Source organism: Liolophura sinensis, chromosome 3, assembly GCF_032854445.1.
Source record: "Liolophura sinensis isolate JHLJ2023 chromosome 3, CUHK_Ljap_v2, whole genome shotgun sequence".
Lineage (NCBI taxonomy): Eukaryota > Metazoa > Mollusca > Polyplacophora > Chitonida > Chitonidae > Liolophura > Liolophura sinensis.
Genome location: NC_088297.1, coordinates 25,698,128 through 25,714,645, shown reverse-complemented (window position 1 = coordinate 25,714,645; position 16,518 = coordinate 25,698,128). Strand labels below are relative to the sequence as shown.

The 16,518-nt window shown below is 40.1% G+C and overlaps 1 protein-coding gene across 1 annotated transcript in view; it reads right to left on the bottom strand.

Annotated features, from left to right (window-relative positions):
• Positions 1–15,441, bottom strand: part of LOC135463506 (myosin-IIIa-like) — a 67,079-nt gene extending 51,638 nt beyond the window's left edge. Inside the window, exons 1-3 of the mRNA XM_064740765.1 lie at positions 15,263–15,441; positions 4,919–5,094; positions 3,563–3,628 (exon numbers count right to left, since the gene is read on the bottom strand). Of these exons, the coding sequence (XP_064596835.1) occupies positions 3,563–3,628; positions 4,919–5,026 (174 nt within the window). The 5' untranslated portion in view covers positions 5,027–5,094; positions 15,263–15,441. The remainder of the gene's footprint in view (positions 1–3,562; positions 3,629–4,918; positions 5,095–15,262) is intronic.
• Between the last annotated feature and the right edge of the window lie 1,077 nt (positions 15,442–16,518).

Here is a 16,518-nt window from a genome sequence, read left to right as displayed (position 1 = left end):
ATGGGACCATGTATACCTACATGTAGATATCCCACCAGAAAGATAAAGAAAGGAAAAAATGGACAGTAATGAACATCAAACTGAAAACTACGCGAAAAAAATAGTTTTAGTCTAACTCTAACATGTACTTTTTAGATTTTGTGAAGAAGTTAAATGCACTCAAATTATTTGAATTCTATAGCGGGCTTTACTGGGTATCTGCGACATCACAAGAAGATTTCCCCACTCTAAAAACATGGTTTTTTATGTCGGAATAGCTCTCACAGGTAAAAAAAACCTACAATTTGTCCTGCGGGTGAATATATGGACACAAAAGGTGATGCAATGCAATCTTTTGACATGGCCAATATACCCCACCTTAGAATTCAAACATTTCAAAGCATTTAATTTCATTTTAAAAATATCCAAAAACATGAGTTAAAATGGTGTTAGGTACCCGGTATAGTTTTCCTCAGTTATTCAGGTGGTGCTTACTTATGTTTTAAGTCGTATTATCTTGCCGTGCGTCCGGTCATGATACAGAAAAGTATGCAGTATCATATATGAAGTGATTAATCAGTTATGAGTCAGGGAGAGTGTAGCACTACCCACACCCAGTATTCCCACGCCCAAGGGCAAAGTCTGTGTGACACACAGGTAAAGTGTGACGTCAAAAGGTTGAACTCCGATGCACAGGTGAGACAGGTGATCGAGGCCTGGGTGATCTGGGTAGGTCTGTAATGCTGGGTGTGACAGTGACATCAGAGTCATGTGAAAAGATCAGAGTGCTTCCAGTAACAACTGGTACACAGAATCTACAGAGGATAAAATGAAAATAAGTGTGGAGTACGTCTATGGGTTCTTGTTCAAGCATGTCAAAAAAATAGCACTTAATAATTTACAGGTGTATGCACTTTACAATTATACACCTGATGTTGTCTTCTACAACTTTAGGAGTCGCACTGGTAAATTGGTGGAAATTTGATCTACTGCCTTAAATCACGTCAGACATTTTTTTATGCAGTCATGAAAACTGCAAAGAAGCTAGGTCATTATTAAGCTCCAATAAGCATTAAGCAGGACTTTGAAAGCTGAGTTTAGAATAGGCTGGAAGGCACACCACCATGCACTTCTAACTAATGGTTATCCTGTAGGAGTGAGCAGGTGGAAGGCACACCATCGTGCGCTTCTAGCTAATGGCTCTGCCGCAGGAGTGAGCAGATGGAAGGCACACCATCGTGCGCTTCTAGCCAAATGGCTCTGCCGCAGGAGTGAGCAGGTGGAAGGCACACCATCGTGCGCTTCTAGCTAATGGCTCTGCCGCAGGAGTGAGCAGATGGAAGGCACACCATCGTGCGCTTCTAGCCAAATGGCTCTGCCGCAGGAGTGAGCAGGTGGAAGGCACACCATCGTGCGCTTCTAGCTAATGGCTCTGCCGCAGGAGTGAGCAGGTGGAAGGCACACCATCGTGCGCTTCTAGCTAATGGCTCTGCCGCAGGAGTGAGCAGGTGGAAGGCACACCATCGTTTGCTTCTAGCTAATGGCTCTGCCGCAGGAGTGAGCAGGTGGAAGGCACACCATCGTGCGCTTCTAGCTAATGGCTCTGCCACAGGAGTGAGCAGGTGGAAGGCACACCATCGTGCGCTTCTAGCTAATGGCTCTGCCACAGGAGTGAGCAGGTGGAAGGCACACCATCGTGCGCTTCTAGCTAATGGCTCTGCCACAGGAGTGAGCAGGTGGAAGGCACACCATCGTGCGCTTCTAGCTAATGGCTCTGCCGCAGGAGTGAGCTGATGGAAGGCACACCATCGTGCACTTCTAACTAATGGCTCTGCCGCAGGAGTGAGCAGATGGAAGGCACAGGATCGTGCACTTCTAACTAATAACTATGCCGTAGGAGTGAGCAGATGGAAGGCACACCATCATGAACTTCTAGCTAATGGCTGTACTATAGGAGTGAGCAGATGAAAGGCACACCATCATACACTTTTAACTAATGGCTCTGTCGTAGGAGTGAGCAGATGGAAGGCAAACGATCATGCATTTCTAACTAATAGCTATACTGTAGGAGTGAGCATATGGAAGGCACACCATCATACACTCAACAACTTCAAAATTAAAAAAAGAACTGAAAAAAACAACAGAGCATGAATCCCGTAATTTTGGACAGTGTATTACTTGTAGGCTTACATAGTTATGCAGAAGTCCTTTAATAATACAAAGTTCAGAGGTATGTTTTTTACTCATTTAGAGCTAGGTCATTCACAGTATCACCTGAGTTGATCTTGACATCAGTTCACCAGGTTTGCATAATGAAATGAATATCTTTGCTTTTGACATTCACTGCAGTGGAAAATGTTAAGCCTTCGGACGGCCACTTTGGCCACTCTGTATTTTGGACACATCCTTTGTAGTCATGGAAAAGACAAAATCTAACACGCGGCATGGGCAGAAAAACTGTTCAACATCACCAACAGATGGTTCCAACAAAACGAGAGTTTTGTGACAACAAGTTAACAACACTTCATGCTACACTTCATGCTACACTTCATGCTACATTTGCATGTCCTTGCTCAGAGTCAGATGCTGGTTTCAACATTATTTCAGCTAGATCAAAAGTGTCTCCTTTCAGCATACATTCCGATACTGATCAACATATTTATAGTAGGTCTACTCTGTGTATTTCACTTATACGACTGCGGCCAACATTATAGTGGGAGGAAACCGAGTAGAGCCCCGGGGAAACCTATGACCATCCACAGGTTGCCGGAAAACCTTCCCACGTGTGGGCAGAGAGAAAGCCAGCAAGAGCTGGACTTGAACTCGCAGCAACCGCATGGGTGAGAGGCTCCTGGGTCATTGTGCTGCGCTGGCGTTCTAACCACGTACCTCGGCCAAGGATGCCCCGTCTACAATGCATATGCTGAAGCCTCATGGAGAGAACACCAGACATGACACCCAGAAAACACCAAACATGACACCCAGAAAACACAAGACATGACACCCCTCCCAGTCACAGCAAGTACAGTGAAACTGGGGCGGCTGGAATGTGGCATGTTGCCTAGTATGTACAACACAAGGAAGATGTCAACTTGCCAATTTTGCATACAACAAGATGGGAGTCAGGGTTGAACCCAGATATCCTGCTTGCCACTAAGCAGATCATCCAACCCCATATATGTAACTGCAGGTGAATCAAATCTGAAATTGTCCAACATCAACTGCTGTCATTCTTAAAATGAACGTCCTTCCAACATTCAACAAAAAACTGCACAACGGTTCAGGCCACTCCAATTTGATTTTGTGTTTTCAGGGCAAGCTAACACAAAAAATCCCAAAATGGAATAAAAATGAATGTGAAAATCCACCTTTTTATTTATGTTGACGAAGATTTTCCAGTTTTTCAAGGCTTTCTGATCATGTACATATATATTCAACAGCAAATATTGCTGAGATAGTGCACTAGATAATTTCTAATATTATTTATGTATAACCTCCTGTCACATTGAAAAAATGATTTAGTCTGCCTGTCAAACAATAATACAAATTAGTGCTGTATATTCCATAATAACATCACACATACCTGACGTCCATATAAGGGCAATGGCCTGTAAGGGTTCAAAGCAATAAGGATGTCCCCAACATAGGTCTGCAAAAAGAAATCAGCTCTGAGCTACTTTATAAGGAAGAAAACATAAATGCCCACTCAGGTGTAGAATTAGTCAGTAGCTGTCAGCGGGGAATTCAAAAAGCTCATGATGTGATGAACTTGTACATGTGAGTCAGGCTATTTTAAAAGGAAGAAAACACATATCTGCCAAGTGTAGGATTACTCAACATTAATGTCAACAAGGACTGTATCTAGTAGCCAATCCCCTTCTAGGTTATGTACATGTAGGTAATGTCTACAAGGACTGTATCTTGTAGCCAATCCCCTTCTAGGTTATGTACATGTACGTAATGTCTACAAGGACTGTATCTTGTAGCCAATCCCCTTCTAGGTTATGTACATGTAGGTAATGTCTACAAGGACTGTATCTTGTAGCAAATCCCCTTCTAGGTTATGTACATGTACGTAATGTCTACAAGGACTGTATCTTGTAGCCAATCCCCTTCTAGGTTATGTACATGTAGGTAATGTCTACAAGGACTGTATCTAGTAGCCAATCCCCTTCTAGGTTATGTACATGTAGGTAATGTCTACAAGGACTGTATCTTGTAGCCAATCCCCTTCTAGGTTATGTACATGTACGTAATGTCAACAAGGGCTGTATCTTGTAGCCAATCCCCTTCTAGGTTATGTACATGTACGTAATGTCGACAAGGACTGTATCTTGTAGCCAATCCCCTTCTAGGTTATGTACATGTAGGTAATGTCTACAAGGACTGTATCTTGTAGCAAATCCCCTTCTAGGTTATGTACATGTACGTAATGTCTACAAGGACTGTATCTTGTAGCCAATCCCCTTCTAGGTTATGTACATGTAGGTAATGTCTACAAGGACTGTATCTTGTAGCAAATCCCCTTCTAGGTTATGTACATGTACGTAATGTCTACAAGGACTGTATCTTGTAGCCAATCCCCTTCTAGGTTATGTACATGTAGGTAATGTCTACAAGGACTGTATCTTGTAGCCACTCCCCTTCTAGGTTATGTACATGTACATAATGGATTAACCTTGCACCTTTACATTATGAACGTAGAGGAATTGCAAAGTCAAAGATTTCAGTTCTGAAATTCTTGGGTCATCCAAATTTACTTATGAATCCAGATACAGATCTGTACATGCATAGAAATCTGATTTGTTAAGTTCCACCTTTAATTTGACCCATGATATGTATGCACTTATGGCCAGAGAGGAAGCCAGCATGAGCTGGACTTGAATGCACTGGTGGACCCATGATACTTATGCATTAAGTGTTATTAAGCTATACGCACATAGATGATGTCTTTGCCATAGCGAGCCCTCAGCTCCTCCAACAGAATGTTCTCATCCAAATCACTCAAGGTGGCAAGATCATTGACCAATCCCGTGCCAGGTTCCATACTTCGATCTCATTGGTTCATCATGTCAAGCTATTTGCCAATGGATGAACTGAATATATCTTTCCAACCTGAAAATGTGCACAAATTGGATTCATTAGTTAGACAGGTATGTGTGGTGTAGTACTGATTACAGTTCACAAAACAAACTAAAAAATTACATTTTGAAATTTATGAAAATTTTAATGTGTTGTGCCCTTAATATTGCCCGTTAATGAATCATGAAATAAACTTGCATAAAACATCAATCAAAACTGTACAGTCAAATCAATTCAAACATAAAAACACAAAGCTCATGCACATGTATTATATAAATATTTTTTGACCAATCTGACAGGGGTTCAATGCCATACTGGAAAACTTTTATTTACTGACTTTACATGTCAGTTCACACCTAATGGTGGTCAGTTCACACAGGTGATGGTGCCAGTTCACACAAGTGATGGTCGTCAGTTCACACAGGTGATGGTGGTCAGTTCACACCAGTGACAGTGGTCAGTTCACACAAGTGATGGTGGTCAGTTCACACACCTGATGGTGGTCAGTTCACACAGGTGATGGTGGTCAGTTCACACACCTGATGGTGGTCAGTTCACACAGGTGATGGTCAGTTCACATGTCATGGTGGTCAGTTCACACAGGTGATGGTGGTCAGTTGACACGTGTGATGATGGTCAGTTCAGGTGGGTGGCCATGCTGGTCAGTTCACACAGGTGATGGTGGTCAGTTCACATGTGACTTTTGGCGTAATTTATGCACATTTCAAAGTTTTGGAGACAAATCTACATTGGTTAGATTGGCTAATTCCAGGGCTTCACAAAAAGTGTAATTTTCCTGAATGTAGTACACACAATAATGCCTTCAGAATAAGCTTGAATAAACATGTGAAAAGGTTGATTTATTTATTTCTTTGACATGTTTTACATCGTACTTAAGAGTATTTCATTTATTTGACAGCGGCCAGCATCATGGTGGGAGGAAACCGGGCAGAGCCCATAAAAGATCAAAGAATTACAGTACACACATGTACAACAATAGGGAAGAAGTCCACACACATGTACAACAATAGGGAAGAAGTCCATACACATGTACAACAATAGGGAAGAAGTCCACACACATGTACAACAATAGGTAAGAAGTCCGCACACATGTACAACAATAGGTAAGAAGTCCGCACACATGTACAACAATAGGTAAGAAGTCCGCACACATGTACAACAATAGGGAAGAAGTCCACACACATGTACAACAATAGGGAAGAAGTCCACACACATGTACAACAATAGGGAAGAAGTCCACACACATGTACATACTTGAATATCGTAATAATCCATCATATGAGGTAACACTCCAAATGTCATTGCTGTCAGATACTTGTGGGTGGACTTCATTCCCTGACATTTACCTGTAACCTGCTGAGGGTAAGATGAGATAGGATCAGATATTGATCCCCTGAGCAGATAATCCTGTATCTACATAACAGGTATATTCATGTGAATTCTGTGCGTACTTTATTACATGCATTTCATAACCCTGAAGGATTTCTCAACTTCTTCCCTATTGTGAGTACGACGTTAAACCCCAAGCACTCACTCACTGACTCACTCTTCCCTATTGTTGTCATTTTATATTCTGTAGTTTCCAAGCATCAACCATATTCTTAAAATCAAGGTCACCTTGATAACATTCTTATCAGATGTTCAATGAGCTTCCAGACTTTGTATTCTGTATTAACGAAGGCAAACAACTAAGTACATGTCCGAGTTGACTTTGTGGCAGGCTACAAAAAACTTTCTCATTCAGGCAGATGCAAGATTGACAAACATCACCCAAACAATGTCTGAGCCTGAGTTACAGGTACTAGCCCGCAGCAACAAATGCGCCTTGGTGTCTTCTCCTTCCCTCAAGGATTTGGTCAAGACTTAAATCAGGCAATCAAGGAGATTTGGAAGGTAGCTATCAGGGACAATACACATCAAGTCTATAGAGTTGGAATATAGACACTTTCCTGCGCTTCTTGGCTGGTTACGGTTTTCGGGGGGATAGAGGACGTTTACCTCTGATTGACGAAGACAAGCTTATTTTCTTTGTAACCTTTCTTTGCTTTAAAATTTTGAGATTGAAGTTTTGTACAATCAAAACGTACTTGGCAGGAATACGTTTTGTTTAAATAAGAACAGGTTTTGCTAACCCTAAGGCAAACCAGCAGCAGCTGCCTCTGTGTCATCTGCATATCATACTAAATGGTATTAAAAGACTGCAAAACAGCGACACTAAGACGAGACTACCTACAACCTATCAGGTCCTATGTCAAATGCACACCGTTTTAAGGAATGGTTCAAGTAACTTTACTCTATATACTAATCTGTTAATGCAAGCTGCAATGGCAGTGGTGTTCTTTGGCTTTATGAGATGTGGGGAGCTATCTACAAAGGGAGCTGACTTCAGCCCTAAGTTAAACATCACCTTAGATGATCTCAGGTGAGCTGACAATCACAACACTTGTACGATTCATCTAAGGAAGTCCAAACTAGACAGATTTCTTGAAGGCAAAGAAACTATTCTTCACAAGTCAAGGTCCAGTTACTGTTTTTCACTGTCCAGTTACTGCACTTAAGCAATTTTGTAATCTGAGACAAACACACCATGCATGGGCACATTTATTCCAGCCACTGTTCTTGACAGAGCAAGGCAAAGCAAGGCAGTTTTTGTTATCACTCACACCAGTCATATTTTAGCTATGCTAGGTTTACAAGATGATTTATATTCCGTGCACCCATACAGAATAGGAGCAGCCCCCAGTTCGGCACATGCTGGTGCGCAGGGTCATATGATTCAAAAACTGGGTAGGTGGAAGTCTTTGTGTTATATCGGGTGTCAGGAGCGCAGAGTCTAACAGGAGAAACACATCATCTCAAATGTGTGTTCTTTAACTGACACCATGCAAATTACGTCAGTGATCATTATCATTTGTAATATTCGTCATCTACTCGTACTCGTCAGTTTTGATTTAGTGCATTTTATTTGTACATTCTCATGTGTGCACAGAGTTATTGTGTTATTAATAATCAATTTATTGCTGATGAATTTTGCTTAAATTCGTTAGAGACATAGCTTTCACTATAGGCTATAAGGAAGTATATGTCACAGATAATATGTTATTACCCACTGCATGCTATAACAACAATACTTGTCTCCTGGACTGCTGTCCAAGAATGTTCTGACATAAACCAATATCTATGTAATGGCATATTACAAGCGAGTTCCTTAACTGACCTCAAATATGTGAACGATCATTATTGTTTGTATTATCAGTCAGGCATTAAGTAATGGCATATTACAAGTGAGTTCCTAAACTGACCTCAAATATGTGAACAATCATTATCGTTCGTATTATCAGTCAGGCATTAAGAAATGGCATATTACAAGTGAGTTCCTAAACTGACCTCAAATATGTGAACGATCATTATCGTTCGTATTATCAGTCAGGCATTAAGAAATGGCATATTACAAGTGAGTTCCTAAACTGACCTCAAATATGTGAACGATCATTATTGTTCGTATTATCAGTCAGGCATTAAGTAATGACATATTACAAGCGAGTTCCTTAACTGATCTCAAATATGTGAACAATCATTATTGTTTGTATTATCAGTCAGGCATTAAGTAATGGCATATTACAAGTGAGTTCCTTAACTGACCTCAAATATGTGAACAATCATTATTGTTCGTATTATCAGTCAGGCATTAAGTAATGGCATATTACAAGCGAGTTCCTTAACTGACCTCAAAATTTGTGAACGATCATTATTGTTCGTATTATCAGTCAGGCATTATTAATCAGTACTTTTTGATGCAATGCATATTTACTTGTTTCCCTTTCAAGTATGCACGGACATATTGAGGCAGTAATGAGCATAGTTTGCTTTCTCTTACGTTGCTTATTTAGTGGAAGTACGGTTAAATGAACAGTTTTCACTATACCTTATAATGAGGAACCAGGGCCTTTTCTGTGCAGATTGTACCAGGGCCTTTTCTGTGCAGATTGTACCAGGGCCTTTTCTGTACTGAGCATTTTCACAATTAGGTTTCAGTTGTGCTTGCTAATACTCAAGTTACACTCATATGCAACCAGCTGTATGTCTTTTGTATGTCGGCTTATGTGCATGTTCATGCTGCATTATTCAACAGGAATAAAGATGTCAAACATACTTCCTTTTGTTTTGTTGTGTATAAACATATTCTTAACCAGGTCACCTTTATAGCATTCTTATCAGTTGTTCTGTGAGCTTCTAGATTTTGTACTCTGTATCAACAAAGGCTGACATAGAGCAGAGTATCATATCAGTACTGCCTTTCCCGGCTGCCACTGATGTCCCCAGTCTATACTGTTGTGGGTCAAGGTTACAGTGAGGTTCAGCTCATGCCGCCTTCCACTCCGGCTGTATGTGGGAAAGTCTACCAGCTACCTGCAGTGTCAAGGTTACAGTGAAGTTCAGCTCATGCTGGCTTCCACTCTGACTGTATGTGGGAAAGTCTACTACCAACCTGCAGGGTCAAGGTTACAGTGAAGTTCAGCTCATGCCGGCTTCCACCCCAGCTGTATGTGGGAAAGTCTACCAGCTACCTGCAGGGTCAAGGTTACAGTGAAGTTCAGCTCATGCTGGCTTCCACTATGGCTGTATGTGGGAAAGTCTACCAGCTACCTGCAGTGTCAAGGTTACAGTGAAGTTCAGCTCATGCTGGCTTCTACTATGGCTGTATGTGGGAAAGTCTACCAGCTACCTGCAGGGTCAAGGTTACAGTGAGGTTCAGTTCATGCTGCAGGGTCAAGGTTACAGTGAAGTTCAGCTCATGCTGGCTTCCACTATGGCTGTATGTGGGAGAGTCTACCGGCTACCTGCAGGGTCAAAGTTACAGGGAAGTTCAGCTCATGCTGGCTTCCACTATGGCTGTATGTGGGAAAGTCTACCAGCTACCTGCAGGGTCAAGGTTACAGTGAAGTTCAGCTCATGCCGGCTTCCACCCCAGCTGTATGTGGGAAAGTCTACCAGCTACCTGCAGTGTCAAGGTTACAGTGAAGTTCAGCTCATGCTGGCTTCCACCCCAGCTGTATGTGGAAAGTCTACCAGCTACCTGCAGGGTCAAGGTTACAGTGAAGTTCAGCTCATGCCGGCTTCCACTCCGGCTGTATGTGGGAAAGTCTACCAGCAACCTGCAGGGTCAAGGTTACAGTGAAGTTCAGCTCATGCCAGCTTCCACTCCGGCTGCATGTGGGAAAGTCTACCAGCAACCTGCAGGGTCAGGGTTACAGTGAAGTTCAGCTCATGATGGCTTCCACTTCTGCTGTATGTGGGAAAGTCTACCAGCTACCTGCAGGGTCAAGGTTACAGTGAAGTTGAGTGACGCCAGAGCTCACCATCCAGGCCCTGTTTACACACCGACGGTGACACCAGAGCTCATCATCCAGGCCCCATTTACAAACCGACAGTGACACCAGAGCTCATCATCCAGGCCCTGTTTACACACTGACAGTGACACCAGAGCTCATCATCCAGGCCCTGTGTACACACTGACAGTGACACCAGAGCTCATCATCCAGGCCCTGTGTACACACCGACAGTGACACCAGAGCTCATCATCCAGGCCCTGTTTACACACCAACAGTGACACCAGAGCTCATCATCCAGGCCCTGTTTACACACCGAGAGTGACACTAGAGCTCATCATCCAGGCCCTGTTTGCACACCGACAGTGACACCAGAGCTCACCATCCTGGCCCTGTTTACACACCGACAGTGACACCAGAGCTCATTATCCAGGTCCTGTTTACACACCGACAGTGACACCAGAGATCATCATCCTGGCCCTGTTTACACACCAACAGTGACACCAGAGTTCATCATCCAGGCCCTGTTTACACACTAACAGTGACACCAGAGCTCATCATTTTATATCGTCTCTTCACTTTGTTAATTTTGTAGTCATATCTTTTCCAACATTCTCATAAAGTTTACTTCATGCATGATTTAACCCTAAGTTAGCTAACAGACAATGACACATTTTATATCGTCTCTTCACTTTGTCTGTTAGTTTTGTAGTCATAACTTTTCCAACATTCTCATAAAGTTTACTTCATGCATGATTTAACCCTAAGTTAGCCAACAGACAATGACACATTTTATATCGTCTCTTCACTTTGTCTGTTAGTTTTGTAGTCATAACTTTTCCAACATTCTCATAAAGTTTACTTCACGCATGATTTAACCCTAAGTTAGCCAACAGACAATGACACATTTTATATCGTCTCTTCACTTTGTCTGTTAGTTTTGTAGTCATAACTTTTCCAACATTCTCATAAAGTTTACTTCATGCATGATTTAACCCTAAGTTAGCTAACAGACAATGACACATTTTATATCGTCTCTTCACTTTGTTAGTTTTGTAGTCATAACTTTTCCAACATTCTCATAAAGTTTACTTCATGCACGATTTAAGTTAGCTAAAAGACAATTTTTTGTCAGTTTTGTAGTCATATCTGTATCATAATGTTTACTTTGATGACTTTTTTCCTAATTAAGCTACAGACAAACGCACACTTTATACTGTCTCTTTAACTTGTCTCTTACTTTTTGTAATTCTACCTGTGACAACATTCTGATATTTACCTACCGTTTCAAAGCCTTCTGGTAATGCTTACTTAGATGACTGAAGGGATGCATGAAAAGGTAGAGTCAAGCAAAGAGAATGGCGATGAAGAAAGAAATGGCATAAAAATGAGAACAGAATTCTTAATTTTGAGGCATAATGTATATTTCTTAATGGCCTCTCTATTTTATGCATATTTTTAGTCAATGGTCAGAGATATTTGGAAATGATGTCCCTGATTGGACTTATACCTCAGCAAATCCATGGCTGTTAATATCACCACAGAATTCTACTTAATTTCTTGACTGACCACTTAAACCATTATTTCTTACCCAGAAGATTTCTTGTACTTTTAACATGTGAAGCCACGTGCTAAACTCCATATATTAAGAAATACAAACTTATCTTTCAACGTAAGTCAGTATAGACAATGTACTCTTTATATGCTATACAACCTGTCTGTTAGCTTTGAAGTCACACCCATTACAACTTTCTGATACCCACCCCTTACCTTAGTTAACAGATAATTTACACACCATAGGCTCCCCAACTTGTCTCTTAGTTCTGTCCTCTTACCCATTCCAACATTCCCATACGGTATGTTAACCAAAATCATTTAGTTAATTGACAATTTACACTTCATACGCTTCCCAACTTGTCTCTTAGTTCTGTCCTCTTACCCATTCCAACATTCCCATACGGTATGTTAACCAAAATCACTTAGTTAATAGACAATTTACACTTCATAGGCTTCCCAACTTGTCTCTTAGTTCTGTCCTCTTACCCATTCCAACATTCCCATATGGTATGTTAACCCAAATCACTTAGTTAATAGACAATTTACACTTCATAGGCTTCCCAACTTGTCTCTTAGTTCTGTCCTCTTACCCATTCCAACATTCCCATATGGTATGTTAACCCAAATCACTTAGTTAATTGACAGTTTACACTTCATAGGCTTCCCAACTTGTCTCTTAGTTCTGTCCTCTTACCCATTCCAACATTCCCATGTGGTATGTTAACCAAAATCACTTAGTTAATTGACAATTTACACTTCATATGCTCCCCAAATTGTCTCTTAGTTCTGTCCTCTTACCTATTCCAACATTCCCATACAGTATGTTAACCCAAATCACTTAGTTAATTGACAATTTACACTTCATATGCTCCCCATATTTTAACATTCTCACAATGTTAAGTGGGGTCACTTACAGTCAATGAACAATGTCAACTTTATACTCTAATCGCATGAAACCTTAAGTCCATCATTTATAGGAAATGCCAGACTTGAGTCAACTGAAGCAAACAATGACTTGACCTATACCAGCTATGACCACGACAGCGGAACTACAACTCTGGAGCGTGGACCAGAAAACAACTGTAGTGCTAAAACATGTAAACCTACATATAAAGCATCTGAATAAAGCCTGTAATTCAGGATTGGACTTTTGATACAATGGGTTACTTGTACTCTACAACGTGTATGTGTTATAAATGTTCCCATCGTAAAAGTGCAATGAACTGAAAATTGAAGTTATTTTCCTCTAAAAGGCCATTAAAAACAGGAAACAAAATTTTATCTTAATTGTCACTATATGTCCTTTTTATGGACCAGAATTAAACGCAAGTAAACCTTTGATTGCTAAGGTGCATGGCATTTATGGATTATGCTAAATGTATAACATTCAATAAGTCCAAAAGAAATAACATCATTTAAAAAACTCAGTGTTTTATTTTGGAAAAGCACACTACCTTGTCTTTTCAAATGTTTTTGTTATCAACACACATCTGCATGACTCAGTATTAGGCCTATCCTTCTGATCAGCTTATCTATCTTGCCCTACTGTTAGGCCTCAGACCACAATAACTTGAACTGTTGATTTATGGGTAGAAAGATATCTTTTACCAATGTCAGAGGAGACTATAAAAAAAAATCGTAAAATCCATGGAAAATGGACTATTCCTGCAATTTGTTCCTGCTGAAGACTGGTAGACTTAGATGATTGGAAAGACTTGAAGGAAAGCCGAAAAAAAAAAGTCATAAAATCATCAAGATCAGACAAAATTAGAAATTAAAGTGGATTTTAATTTTCATTTTATTCCACATTTGAAATTATCAGTGTCGAACTGTTTGTAAAACACTAAATAAGATGAGTGTCACCTTATTAACTTAACTATGCATAGGGTAGCCATTTGTTCTTCTGTTTCACGTCTTTGACTGATTTGTCTTGCAACTTTCATAGTGAGTGAGTGAGTGATTGAGTGAGTGCTTTAGGTTTAACATCGTACTTAACAATTTTTCAGTCAAATGACAGCAAAGGAGTCCTTGGAGTGAATATATGTGCAGGATGGATTTCCATTGCTCTTTTTATCAGGAAGATGGGGGGGGGGGGCGGGGGGGGGGGGGGGGTAGGGGAGGTCAAGGGGGTCTTTCTTAATAAAGTTTGATTAATTTCTCATCAGAAAGACTTAAGGTGTTGGCATCAACAGTACCTAATTTTAAGGCCATTATGGCTCCGAAAGTGCAGTTTTAGAGGCAAAATGTTACAGGTACAGTACTGAAATATCATGAATATGGGTTAACCTTGCACTGATGCCCTAATGTATGTAATGCTAATTACAGTTTGCTAAAGCATGTATTATGCAAATGCAAAGGCCTACAAAATCTACAGTACGTAAGCTGCTCATACAATCAATGTACATAAAAAAAAATCCATTTTTTCTGCATGGCTAGTCCTTAACCAACTCAACATCAAAAGGCTTTGGCAAATTTGAAACATTTGCACAAAGGAATAAAACAAATTTCCTTGCTTAACTGAGACAGACATTGTGCACCAACTACATCCCAGTATGCGTACAGGGCATTCAAGACTTAAATGCATGTACACCTATTCTTTTCAAATTAATTTACACCCGCTAATTAAAGTGCTAAATGTAATTATGATGTGCTTTGTTTCGTCTTGACCAGGAACTAGGCTTACTTACAGTTCTGTTATCTTTATCACAATACTCTTCAAAACAATGTGTATACATCTGCATAGGTAATTGTGTAAAAGATATGTGATATAATTATTAGTGTTCACTTCTTCAGCCATTATATAACAACAGAACTACAGTGTAATACAGTTTGACAAAATTCTGATATAATGTACTACGAAGTAATAATGATCATGACTAAAATGACACAGCAGAATACAAAGCATAAGTAAAAGAAAACAAAGCCTTGAGTGTTGACTTAAGAGAACTAGTACTGAAAAAGTGAAAAGGCTACTGACATTCTAGTTTTCATTCATCATTATTTATTTTTTTTTCTATTTTTTAATTATTATTATTATTTTGTTTTTAGTTCTTTTTTTTATCAGCATTGCTTCCTTTTTATCTGAAGGATATTCACCTCGTTGAGACACAGTTACAATCTAAAGTTCAGATATAAATCTGGAGAAAAAGCCCTACGCTAGAGTTGATAGCCGCTAGCATTATATGGCTGCATGCATATCGCCACTAGCAGGGCATGCAAAAGTTAAAATATCTGTGGAAAAACCGCCAATAAACCCCACAAAACCTTTCCACAAATTCATCTCTGATACTTACCTTTTTCAGTTTTTCGGTATCGTAAATCCGAATCAGAATAGAGTTAGGCGAAGTTAAAATCCCAAAGTTTACCCAGTAAATTTTATGTCAACATTTGCGCCAGCCAGCAAATACGACGACTTGCCAACAACAGCAGACTTCAGACTGCACGCGATACACACTAGTAAATCTAGCTGCGATTCTGGAGTTTTTGTGGACGAAACCGGAGCTTTTAAAACCACGCATGGTACACTGATTAACATCTGACAACAGAGTTATACCTACCGGCAGTATGTCCAGAGTATAATACTAACAACGACCCGACCTATCACAAAGTGAAACACAATACAAAGCTTGTGAACTTTAGTGCTTTGCGGTCGATGTCATGTCGTTCATTTAAAGAGGGTCGCGAAGGGGGATCACGATGTATGGCCACGAACTGATTGCAGACATTTCCTCTAGAGTTCTTTGCAAGTATGTTTTTAGCAAAGCCATTGTGTACTATTAACAATTATTTTAACAAAGCCACCATGAAGTCTGTATAAGATAAAATGTCAGAGATAGAAACTATGATAAGATAACGCAACAAAAACTTTAACCGTATGGAGCCTCAACCATTTCGTGACGCCTCTACGTCACCTTTATTTGCATTCATTGAGATTTATACAAAACAACCACGTATCATCGATGACGCTATTCTCCTCGATATTAGACCGTCAAATCTTGACAATGAAAAACACATACAACCCTCTAATCTTAACACACCTATTTCTCAGACACCTTACAATACTGTTCTTAGTCACACTAAAGTGCTCACAAACAACACTCCTCCATCAGCAGATAGAAAGGACTATATCTAATCAATAACGTATGTACCGGTAGCTACAATAGTATACTGATCGCAGTTTAATACAGACTGAAAGACCAATTCATTGGAAAATTGAGGCCGTGAAAGTTGGCGAAAAGAACGTTTGAGCACAACTTCCTATTTCAGGTTATAAAAACAAAAAAAAAATCATAAAAATATTGTTAAAAAATCATACATAGCCATCAAAGAGAAATGGATAACTGAAACATTAAGATTTCTTTACAGACGAACACGTCTTTTTGCGCATATGTGCAGTAGCTGATTCAAAATATAACGTGTATGTGAGCTTATAGCTACAACCACTTCGGCACTACAACCACTGCATGCGGACCCTCCAACAATTAAATGATGCATATCACGATTTCGGTCTTATTCAAGCCATTTTCAAAAATAAAATAAAAAATGTATA